The sequence below is a fragment of the Poecilia reticulata genome, chromosome 20, assembly GCF_904066995.2.
Source record: "Poecilia reticulata chromosome 20, P_reticulata-male-v2, whole genome shotgun sequence".
In the NCBI taxonomy this organism is placed as follows: Eukaryota; Metazoa; Chordata; class Actinopteri; order Cyprinodontiformes; family Poeciliidae; genus Poecilia; species Poecilia reticulata.
Window position 1 is genome coordinate 12,857,600 of NC_088849.1, and position 12,641 is coordinate 12,870,240.

Genomic DNA, 12,641 nt, shown 5'->3' on the forward strand with positions numbered 1-12,641 from the left:
TGACAGGCGTCTTTTCAACCCACACACACACACACGCACACCCCCCCCCACACACACACACACACCTTAAAGACTCGTAATGGCCTTTATAACCAGCAGGGCGAGTGTCAGAAATAAGAGAATTCTGTTAACGCAGGCCGTCCAATGTGTGTACGAGAGCGAGGGAAGCTCTGAGCTGCAGAGCGATCCTAACAGGTGGGGGCTCCAAGGAAGGAAGGGGGTAGAGGGGTTGTTGGGTCGATAATCTAAGGGGGGGTCAAAGCGACGGAACGCAGTGTGACCTGTCACCAGCAATCTGCTCCTCAATCAACCGCGGCCGCATATATACAACACTTCGACTCACACCATGATCCGTGTGGGGACAAGGACGTGGCTATTTCAGAGTGTGAGGAAGGGGCGGGACCAGGCTTCCACTCCCTGAAATCAGAGTGGGATGTAAGCATGGTTTATGGGCTGCTACATACCACCGAACAGTGAGGGGAGTTGGAGTCATTCACAGAACAGCCTCCTACATTAGGGGCTGCAGTCAAGGTCAAGGTCTCACCAAAAACACACACATGCGCACGCGCACACACACACATCCAAATGTTGGTCTAAGCACAGCACGCACTTCTACCGGTATATTTGATCAAAATTACCCAATATTTTATGCCAGTAACTTTAAAAATCCACTAGCCCAGGTCGAGTCTGCGAGAGCCAATAAACGAGAAATCAAACGCCAAAGTTGTGTCGCATTTATTTATTTATAGGCTCAAAAATGTGAATCTCCGGCCAAGAGGAACACGGTCTTCACCAAACAAAATGCAGCACATCAAATCACGACGATTTATATTACGACGTGCAAAAATTCTCGGAAAAGCTGTCCGAGTGACCTAATTTAACGGTACGTATAATGCACACTAATGAGAAGGGGTTACGTGACACTCATTGCTGAGGTTCTACTGGCTCGAGAACATTTGACAGTGTTGTCTCTCAGCAATCAAACGTCAAGCAGGGAGAGGTTTAGATTACATATAAAAGACACCAGAGCGGCGCCCAGACAACGGTTCAAACTCGAGAGCACAATGTTTGGAGATTCTGCTCGTTTCTGAGTCGGAGCACGGCTGTACACAGGGTGGACATTATTTTGTTGCTTTTTTTTTTTTGAGTGAAACAGCAGAGGAGAGTTGCACAGTGTCAGTAAATGTAATATCGCACTTGATAAGTACTTCCCTCATGCAGTCATTGGTAGTCTAATATATTTCAAGTGCAAAGCATTCACACTCTGCGTCCCAATAATATACTTGGCCAACAAGAGGGACTCTTACTGCTCTTAATTCCTAAACCTGATATAGGTTTGTGTCTCAGTCACTAAAGCACCATGGGAAATGATGATAAAACTGAGACAGACGAGTCTGGAAATTACAAATTAATCAACAAAAATATTAAAAATGCATGTTTCCCTAATTTTGTGCAGCCCTACTGCTGAGTTTTGAAGGTTAGTAGAACAAAATTTGCACTAGCCGAATTTTACCCAGGGTTAATCAGAAGTATTTTAGAGGATGAAGGGAGTTTACAGACTCCTGTTGCAACACTCAAGTTAAAACATTTCAGTTTGTTATTTACTGCAGTCGCACAGGGTACAGAATATACTGAAGGTAGAAAAAGTTTCAATATGATTCATCGTGGCCTCATTTTTCTGAAACCTGACGCTCTTTTAATACCGACTGGGAATCACAGATATGCTGTTCTTCTACAAACAATGACATTGAAATAATAAATTTGTCATTTTAAATCAGTATGACTGGCTCATTTTAAGCAAAACCTCAATAATTTGGTAATAAAAAGCAGCAGAACTGACTAGTTGGAACACTTCCCAAAACCATATTACAATCCTGACTGTTCCCAGGTTGACAGCAATACAAAATGGCACAAACAAAATGCAGCTTTGCATAAATTTGACAGGAACCATCGCAACAGTCGTCAGACGATGTTGTAATTAAAACGATGTTGAGAAAACCAGCAATCAAAAATATTAAGTAATTACAAATAAAACACTTGAAGCCACTCCCATTTGTTTTAGCACAGGAAAAGTATTGAACTACCTAATAATAAAGTGAGGTCAAAGCAGAAGATAGATATAATTACACTATTGAATAATGTGCTTTAAATTTTGTCTTTCAGGTTTTACTTGAGGAAAGGATGAGCAAGAAGCCCCGAGTTGAACACATGAGGAGGAGCGGGAATGAGCAACAGCAAAGCGAGGCGACGTGGGAAGGCGAGCGAGGCGAGAATGCGTCGATGTAATTGACGAGCGGACTCTTTTTGGTTGCTTTTCCATACGCTGTCAGTTCCAGCAGGACGGACGGCTTTAAGGAATGAACTGTGTGAAAGACAAGTCGTTTGACCATGACTCTGGCATGTGTGTGCGACTGATGGTGCGTGAGCGCTCATCTTTAAACACATACCGACACACACATACTATACGGACCAATGCAAACACATTTCCCCCCGGGGTGGGAGGGCTGGAAGAATTCCTGAGTGTACGTCTTCGAGCCGATGAGTACCCTCGTCACCACCGGACGTTCCCCCCATGCTGCGGCCCAACAACTGAAAAAGCATTAAAGAGGGCTCTCCTTTTACTTGATGTTAACCAGATATCTAATGTTCAAGGAGGTGACTAGATTTAGAAACCTGAACCAAAATATGAACTCCTGTTATAACGGTTACATATATATATATATATAAAACCGTTTGGTTTAATTAATGTCAAACAATCAAATCTACATAGACCTATAGGCCTAAAACTATATACTTTCAGCGATGTTGCTTATGTTTCACTGCTAAATCCCATAAATATATCTTTATGTTTAAAATTTAAAAGTTCACTTTCAGTTAATTTAGTGACAGATGTTTTTTATGGAAGTTACACTGAAAGAAAGAGAGAAAAAGAATCAAAGAAAAAAAGTATAAAATGTGAAAGAAGGGAAGAAAGGCAGATACTGCAGGTGAATAGATGTACAGAGGAATAGTAGGATAAGGATTCTCTCCAGATTTGTTTGTGCTTTTTTGCTCACATTTTCGTGTCCCACTCTTCTCCAAAACTGAAACTCCACCCCCCCCCCCCAGAGTAAGTAGTTAACAGAAAACGTTTCAACATCTCATAAAGCCTTCACTTCCTGTGTGCCGTACATCGCTGGGTTTTCTAAGGTTTCAGCCTCTCAGCTTGTTGGTGTTAATAGACGGTAATTAGACCGGACAGTAATTGTGCGGCTCACTGAACGATCCAGGCTTGTGAATTGATTCTTCTCCCCCCAATTGTAGTCACTATTCCTGCTTATTCTGATCATGAAGACAATGGAAAGGGAAGCGTAATGCCTTTATTACATGTGCTATACGTCAAGTAAGTTTGACATATCACAAACGTGGTTGCCTTAATTATCGTTAAGTAACATATAAAAGCGCAAAAAGCAAACTGCTAAATTTCAAGAAGGGACAGTTTCATTGCAGGCCTAATAAAGTTAAAAAACTTGCAGCACACAAAAGCTTCAAAAACATGGCAACCACAAGCTGTTTTTTTCTTCCCCTTTCAGAAGCACTAAGTTTGGATCCGACATTTCAAACGTGAGTGCTGTGAAGTGTTCTTTTATTACTGCTATATTTCAGCTTACAAGTGACATTTTTTCCTTTGTGCAGCCCATTTTTAAAACATAATGCACCCAACAAATCTACCTTGAGACTGGAGGGATGCAGGCGTCAAGGCACCAGAAGACATAGTTTGGTTAAGTGGTGCAACAGCAGACTGTGACACTCAGAGGTGCTGCAGAAATGACCGAGAGACGCATCTGCAGGAGTCGAGTTTAATTCTGTCCAGCTGACAAAAAAAAAACTAACTCCAAATCAAGATTTTTTTTTTTAGACGCAATGAATTTAAAGACTTGATGTGTTAACAAAGCCCCTTAACAAAATGCCTTCCATATTTCTAACACCTGTCCGAATATTTCTCTCTAAGTGCTGCACTTTCCCACAGTCTGCCTTGACTTTTCGCAGCCAGCCATTCCAGTCTCATTTAGTGCTTTTACAATATTTTTCGTGTGTGTGCATGTGCACCTGGGTGCCTACACATGAGCTGTATCCATTAGCTGCAAGTTATTACACCCTGCCGTGCTAATTGACGAGTGCTCCAGCCATATTGTGATAGCTGCCTTTTTCCTCAGTCGCTCCTGAAACTCAGATTTCCGACAGACTTATCTTCAAGATTTGTGTCTCGTCATATTATCTGTTTGAATTCTCTTCATGCTTATCTGTATTAATATGCTATTTGTTTTTTCCTTTCAGTAATGCGACTGGGAAAGTGGCCCTAGCTGGCCTGAGTAAAGCGGATGAAACCGAAGCGGAAAACCGAGTACCCTAGTCGAAAAGAAAGAAAAAAAAAAGGAAGGAGATCTGTAGGTATTTATATACACCGTACACCTTTCTGCTAATCAGCAGATCACAAGCGGCTTTTTGAACTTCAGCGGGGCAGAGGGCCCTTGTAAAAAGAGCCTTAACTACTGACGACTGTTTTGAAAAGCACTCAGCTGAAAAGCATTTTGGGATGACAGTCGGCCGACTGAAATAGCACCTGTGGGGGGAACACGGCACTGTCAGAGCCAGGCGGAGGGTGGTTTGGCAACACACACACACACACACAAAGCCGGAGTAAGCGCGGACGAATCCATGGTTTTTAAAACACTTATTCACCAAAAACAAGCTCACTGACAAAAGTGGAAGGAGGATTTGTAATTTTAAGGTGCATTTTTTTTTCTGTTTCAAGGTAAAAATCCTTATTTCTTTTGCATTCGAGAATGTCTGATCGCAAATCACACATGTGCGCAAGCAAACACACGCACACACACACACACACACACACACACACACCTGTCCTTGCAGATACCATATTTGTGTTCTCATGTCTGCTGCTTGGAAGGTCAGTCAGCTGTAAAGCTGCCTCTGATTTAATACAACCGGCTGAGATCACAACAGCCGGCTACGACTGAAAATAAGCCGACAACGCCAACAATCCTCCTGTTGTTCGCTCAATTAATACGCGTCACTTCCAACGGTAAAGCGGATGTCTTGTGGCATTGCACTGCACTGGTTCTGACACAGCCAAATAAGTCCCAAAATAACTTTTATAGGCTCTGTGTGGGATACTTTATTTATCTTTACATTTCAGGCATTGGTCATTATGTTTAGTTCCTGATGAAACTCATTTACTGTAAACTGTTTTTACGCCAACTTTAGGGTGATTCAATTAAAATCGATACAAGTCATTTTGACCGAGTTCCCTTTCAGTGGCTCATGTGAGCGATAATGGCGGACAAGTAACTAAATCTGGACATTTAAAAATACTGTAAGACAAGTGAGTCCAGAGAAGCCCCTTTGTAATAATGAATAAATATAAAACAAGTGATTCTAAAGAGCACGTTACACAGCTTTCACATCTCCATGCCAACAACTTGATCTAATTTAAGTGAAAAGTGTCTGAAACATCGCCGTTAAATAAATCTGTTTTAATGTTATTTTTTTCCAGCTTTCATCAAGGACACTAACACTTCTAGTAGGGATATTGAATAAATGTTTTTTATTTGGTTATAGTATCAGACTGGAACAGAGCTACCAGCTGATCCTTATTCTTAAATAACTTCAGTAGAAATAAAAAGAACAAGTTTAAGGTTAATTCAATTGCCAGAGAAAGTCTTGGAGACTCCAGAGTTTTCTCCAACAGAGCATACAGTAAAGCATCACTGTCCCTTCCCAAACACCTGCTGGCAGGAGGAAAGTACCTTCATTGTTCCCTCGCTTAAAATAAACGTAAAACTTGGTTGTTTGTTCCAACGACACAAACATCAACAGGCTGGTAGCAAAGCAACGCCACTCGTCACTCTTATTAAGGTCAAACACATGTCTGTAGGCGGCCTTTTCGAGCAGATACGACACCTAAAACCAGCTTTTTCACTTCCAGACTGAAGCCCCAGAAGAAATAACATGACCAAGTATGTTATGGCTAAGTAAGTTAAAACCATTTACTAATTATTCATTCATTTACAGCTCTATATGTCATCCTGAGAAAGATGGCAGATGCTAGATCAATCTTTTATCAATTATAATCTCAGCCATTAGCCTGGTCTCACATGGCCTCATTAGTAGGTGTTACTAATGTCGCAGTTTAAATGCTGAACTCAGCCCTTCCACCGTTAGCCCCTCACAGACGAGCTAACGTGGCCAAAATAGCATCGCTGCTGCTCCCATGTGACTATTTGTTAAGTCCAACTCTATCAGGAGCAAAGCCAGCTCTTTAAGGAGGAGGACCATGGGATCATGGAAACACCGCAGCCGCCAGAGACACACACACAAACACAAGCATTCGGGTCCAGATCCAGACTCATGAATACCAGCGTGACCGGGCTTATGCGCTTAAATCTAATTCACAGAAATGTAAAAATGATTCCTGTGACTCCGAGCTAGCAGGCACAACCGAAACTCTGAATGAAAGAACCGGGTGCAATGTCGCTAAGTCGCAAAGTCTAAAAGTCGGCGTCGCAAATGAGACGCGATAGCGCGAGTTTAAATATTCCTGGATCTAATTCTGGGAAATGGTTTGTCACTCTCGAGACAAGACAGATGATGGAGAGTCTGAACGATGGACGCCTGGGGCAACAATATTTACTTAGCCTTCATTACAGCTATTTGCACGCATGTACGGACAGAGGTTTAACCTAAACCAAACTCTGACCTCTCCCCGCCGCCGGGGCTCTGTTACACAAGCCCCGCTTCTTCTAGTCTTCCCTTTGCATGCCTTCCTATAATGTCAGCGACGAGCTCCTGTCAGGCTGTTTTTAAACACAAGGACACAAACTCAATTACAGCAGAATGGCTTTCAGGAGTCATCCACTGTCCTGAGACACACAAACACCTGCTAATGGTTGTCAGATTTGCTGGCAAAAGGGGACAAAGGTCAAAGCAATCTGCAATCCACAACAATCAGCAGCTTCCACGAGCATCAGGGGACATAAACACACGGATGGGTTAACAACTCTGCTCAAAGTACAAGAAAAACAACCATTTTGTGTCCCGTTTCAGAGAGCAGGACATGAAGTTAAGCTGTTTTAGATGAATTATCTATAACAATTGGCCAGAGTTAAGTTGTTGTTTTTTTTCTACAGCTACAGTGTCCTGAAACTATTCATGTACCTTAAACATCTTTACATCAAGTCTTTTGGGTTTAGCAGAAGTCAAATTTCTTAACGTGACAAGACATTTTTCACATTAAATGATCAACGACACAATAAATGCCCATCGCTAATTCCTATGGTCCATTTCAAAAACAGTTTTCTTTACACTCTTGTCAGATTTATAGAAATCAAAAATAAATCACTGTGCTCTTGATTAATTAGGTGACTCCTAAGCAATCCTTATTTTATTTTTTGGGTCCAAAATAAGGAAGGTTGGACACAAATACTTTGAACTATAAATACAGATACTATAAATTTTCCTAAATTGTCTCAATTATTGCGATAAACAATAATGCTGTTGTTTTGAGACCATTTTTAAGTAACATATTGATAATGGCATAGTAATGCTGCAAGTCCACCCTACCAAGGACCAAAAAACTGTAATTTTTAAAGAACGCTTAATTGGAACTGGAAGATATTTTAAATATCCAAAATAAAACCCAACAACCAAAAACCATTAAAAAAAACCTAAATAAAAACACACAACCGAAACTATAAATAAACTTTCCCTACAAAATATTAATCACAAGAATGAAAATTATTTAGCTCATTTTAATTCATCATGTGATTAATTGCTTATTGCGACTGGCTTACAAATACTGAAAACCGTCGATAATCAATTATGCGCCAATTTGTGTCTGTTCACCACAAATCTCCAAGAAAGTACACTTAAGCCTTAATGTAAATTAAAACTCAAGAGTTAAACCATCCGGTGATTACAGAGGTCTAATAACCAGCAGTCAGCGGACAATAAAAGTCTGCCTCGTGGGATAAATACATTAATCAGCTGGTCATAACCCACATGTGTGGGAGATATCTGTGTTACATACATCTGTTGCTCTCTGCATTCAACTGTTCTCTGGCCAACATACAAAAGAACTCAAAATATCACAGAGGGGTTGAGGGGGACATCAATCTGTAGAGGACCCTCAGCCGTGTAATCCTAAACCTTCACCTTCCTCTTAATACCCATCAAGTCCCCCTTTTAATACCCACACATTCCGGGACAGAGTAGGCCCACAACAAATGGTCCTCCGACAAAGGGCAGAGTTCGGCCAGTAGTACACGGAGGGTGACATGTGTGCGTCTGTGTACATTTCTACAGTCAGACTCTGAGAAGCGGATAAGTGGGGGGGGGCTTTCGTTACTCTTAAGCTAATTTGAGGCACTTCGGCCAAAAGTCTGTCAACTCTCTCTAAGCCTCCACATCTGAAACCCGCCGGGGGTCCGAGAAACCGCCGTGGCTCCCGGCCCGTCCCGCTCCGCTGAGGCCTCGGTTTAAAACGAGAGTGAGAGAAAGATGAGAGCCGGACCAATCAATAAATACACAGAACACATGCACATTCACCAGGGACACCCGTCCAAACAGATGAGAGCGGTGGGAGGGGAGGGATTTACACGGCGGACAAAGTGGTGATCAGTGTACATGTTACAATTATAAAAATAAAAAGCCTCCTAAATCATGAGATGAAAGTGGAGTGCAAATGTGATGATTAAAAAGGGGGCAGGAGTGCAAATGGCAATACCCACAAATACACTAGAAACGCAGCTATAAATGCCAGCTGGCTCTTCTGGCTCGCTGCAGATGGAAACTACCGAGAACTACTCGCACGATGTTCTATTAACTCCGGGCCACCGCAGAAATTCCGTCAAACTTCACTTTTTACTGTGTAAATCTGCTGCCAGGGGACAGCTCAACCCAGTTTCTCTGACTGTTTTAACTTTGACTAACTACCACAATCGGTCCATCTTGTAATAAAGTCCCTGTGTTGTGTGCAACGTAACTAGTGCTGCGCACAGAATCATAGATACAAAGTAAACAAAACACCAAGACTGGGTGAAGCAGGATCTCCCCCTACATCAGCAAACTGAGGCGCATTTTAAGTACTGAACCCACAGAGGGTTTTAGATGTTCCTGATGACCTTTTGATGTTCGGCTCTGCAATGTGTCACATCACTCCTCACTGTATGTGATGCACTAATGCAGTAACCCCCCCTAGACCACTAGTCCACTTATATTTACTGTCCCCTCAGCACAGAAGGTAACTTAAGGAAACATCAGAGGTAACCCCGACCAAAAATATACGCCGCCCTGCAAAAGTATACACACCCCTTGAACTTTGAGATTTGAGGGATTAAAAACACAAACTTTGATGCTTTTTGCTGGGATTTCATAGACCAACACAAAGCTGCACATAAATGTGGAGAATAAGGACGTCGCCACATTGCCTGAAGGTTTTAAAGGTATTGAAAGTGCAGCATGCTTTAGTATTCAGTTCTCTTTATTCAGACACTTGTAGAGTTGTCTGTCTGTATTTAAGTGTTAAATTATCTGTTCTGGGACTTCAGAAGTTTGTTAGAGAACATTGGCAAAAAAACAGCATCATGGAAACCAAGGAAAATACCAGGCCAGTAAAGGATGAAGTTAAGTTTTAAGTAGTTATGTTATAAAACAATGTTTTTAGGGATCCAGCACAACAAACTTTAGATATTCAAGTTGGGTAACAATTTTTTTAAAAAAAGTCTAATTGATAAGTAAGGTTCCTCAATACCTCTATAAGGTGTAGACTAAGCGAGGTTGAATTCATAAACATGGCACGCTTCACCACATTTTTAGTTCTGAACATTTCTGAAACTCTCCGATTTAACAGTTATGTGTTCATTTGTGTTGATCTATCACTAAAAATGCCAATGAAATACAAATTTATTTTGTGGTTATAATGTGACAAAATCAGAAAAAGTTACCAATAGTTCTGCAAATCTCTGTAAATGTGACCAAATTTATTTTATGTTAAATCTAAGACTTGGAAATAGTTGAGATCTATTTCAACTTTTTTTTTTATTTTTTATTTTTTATTAAATCGCTATTCACTCAATCTAAGTTTTGACCTCACTAAAGCATCAACTCTTAGAGATTACTGACAGTTTTAGATAAGGGCTCCCTACAAGACTGTCTAAACTAAATACAACTCAAAACTGTTTAAGGCAACTCCTGTGGGAGGAGGCCATATTTTCATTCAAAGGAAAGTGGAAAAATAGCCCACTTATCGCCAAAGACTGTTGATGCAACCGAGATGAAGCAAAGCAGGCAGGAGGGTAAATGTAATTAATCCGTCCACCTCTGGCTGGTGACAGACAGCGGCTGTAAGTGTGCAGGCAGAGAAATTCCCACCTGCACCGGCGAATCAAACACACAATTTTAACAATGTAGCTCTGTCAGATGAACATCAAGCATGACTGGAGGCACAAATGGACTGACAAAATAACAAACACACACGGCGAGTTGGTGTCCTGCCCTCCGTCAGACAGCACAATGAGTGTGTAAGGGGATCTTAATGAAGGAGTCCCCCGAGGCAAAGCCTGATGCCTCCGCTGAGGACTTGTACCGTTAGAGCTCATTAAATGAACATGAGTACCATCACTGACATGATGGGAGTGTGTGTGTGTGTGCGTGTGCGCGCGCGCGCGTGTGTGTGTGTATGTGTGGTGTTCAGTTACAATGCCAGCTTTAGCCGTTTGTGTCATGCAGAACACATGCTGCTTTGGATAAATTTATTGGATGTGCACGTCTATCGGCCCTTAAATGGAGAACGTGAACATTTCATAACGCATCTATTGGCATTTTTATCACTGGAAAGGTCACAGATTTGAAAAATAAAAGACACTAAAAACATGAGTTGGGATCTGGCTGAATGGAGGGGGGAGAAATGTTCACATTTAAAAACAGAGAAGAGCCAAAGGTGAGGAGGACACGGAGAAATTTCTCAAGGAAAATAATACCAAGTATGAGGTAATAGAGGCCACACATAAAAGTTTAGAAATCAAAGAAATATATTTTTTTTAAATTAGTGAAAATGTGCACTATGGCTTAAGAGTGCCATCTTGTGGATGAAAATCATAGTGCTTCCAGCAAGGTCATTCAATTCACCTATCTAAACTTTATTTTATTGACCCCAAGAAGAGGAAAGAGAGGCAGGAAGGATGATCTAGCTAAGGAAAGGGATGATAGATCAAAAACCAAGCAACTCGTTTTTCATTTGGAACTGCATGATTTTAGAAAGTCATCATTTTTGCATTTCACAATGATAATTTCAACAATGAACCCACATTTTCACTGGTCCCCTCCATCTTTTCCATCACCACAGAGTTGCCTCCACTTTCCATGTCTATTTTAATCTTCTGGAGTCTGTATTGGTGGTGAGGATAAAGAACAGTGAAAGTCCTTCTTTGTGGCCAAATGCTTTGGAAAGCAGAGTCCATGCCACCTGAAAGTGTATTGCCTATTGCCATATTATATATATTTTTGATATTATAGATATTGAAATTGGTGATGATGATTTGCTATTTGATACGTTCTGCAGCTCTAACTCCAATTCCTATGAATATTGTAATTGTAGAAGCTTTGAAGGACTTGAATATTAATTGTGACGCTGAAAGTTAAACATTTACTTGCAGAGAAGCAGCTCAGTTTTACCTCTCTCCCCTTGTGGGTGACCAGAGCAGCAAGAGGTTTAGCATAGAAGCGGCTGTAGCTGAATCCCAGACAGCCGTACATGCTGTTAGCAGTCAGCTTCAAGGCCTTCTGACGGATGTCGTACTGAGAGGGAAGAAACAGAAAACAGCTTAGAAACTCACAACAAGAAAAACGTACGATTTTTTACGTGTGTTCTCAGGAAGAAATTATGCTGCCGTGTTCAACTTTCACCCAGTTAACGTATTTATGTTTTATCACGATACAACCACAAACTTTCATTTATATTAAAGGGGATTGTTACATCACCTGATTTCAGGTTTTCAACATTTTGTATTTAGTTGTAAGAGGTAAGAAGGAAGAATATACTATAAATACTAAGGATCACCATCAGATATTTTATTTGTCAAGTATTTGGATAACAACTTGTCATTTTCTCTCTGCTTCATTATGATGCACTAAGTTAGGCTGGTTTGTCACATAAAATTCATTCGATTTGTGGTTGTAACATGACAAAAAGTAAATATTTAATTCAAGAAAGAGAATACTTCTGGAAACGCCAACTGCTCAAGAAATAAAAGATGAAGCAAATTCAAAGGAATTTGAGAGAATGAATTTAAAACACATCATCACTCACCACTTTGTCACATATTGCTAAGTTATAATGTAGATAAAACACACTGATTAAATGCTTTTGTTCAACAAGGACTAGTGCATCAGGACAAACCTGCATGTAGAGATCTGGATTGATGTCTTGTTGTTTCATGAGCTGCTTAACTTGTTTACGCCGTTCAACCAGTTTCCTGATTTCCCTGGGCAGGATTCCCATTTCCAGGTTGGAATCTGGAATCTCAGGAATCTCCTCTGGCTCATCATCCTGTTACGAAGTGTGTACAAAGGTCGGGACTTATTAA

At 40.9% G+C, this 12,641-nt stretch overlaps 1 protein-coding gene across 2 annotated transcripts in view; it reads right to left on the reverse strand.

The window, feature by feature from the left end:
- Nucleotides 1-12,641, reverse strand: part of pola1 (polymerase (DNA directed), alpha 1) — a 55,594-nt gene that overhangs the window by 34,552 nt on the left and 8,401 nt on the right. For both annotated transcript variants that reach the window (XM_008438607.2, XM_008438606.3), the window contains exons 25-26: nt 12,455-12,604; nt 11,731-11,853 (exon numbers count right to left, since the gene is read on the reverse strand). In XM_008438607.2, coding sequence (XP_008436829.1) covers nt 11,731-11,853; nt 12,455-12,604 — 273 coding nt within the window. The remainder of the gene's footprint in view (nt 1-11,730; nt 11,854-12,454; nt 12,605-12,641) is intronic.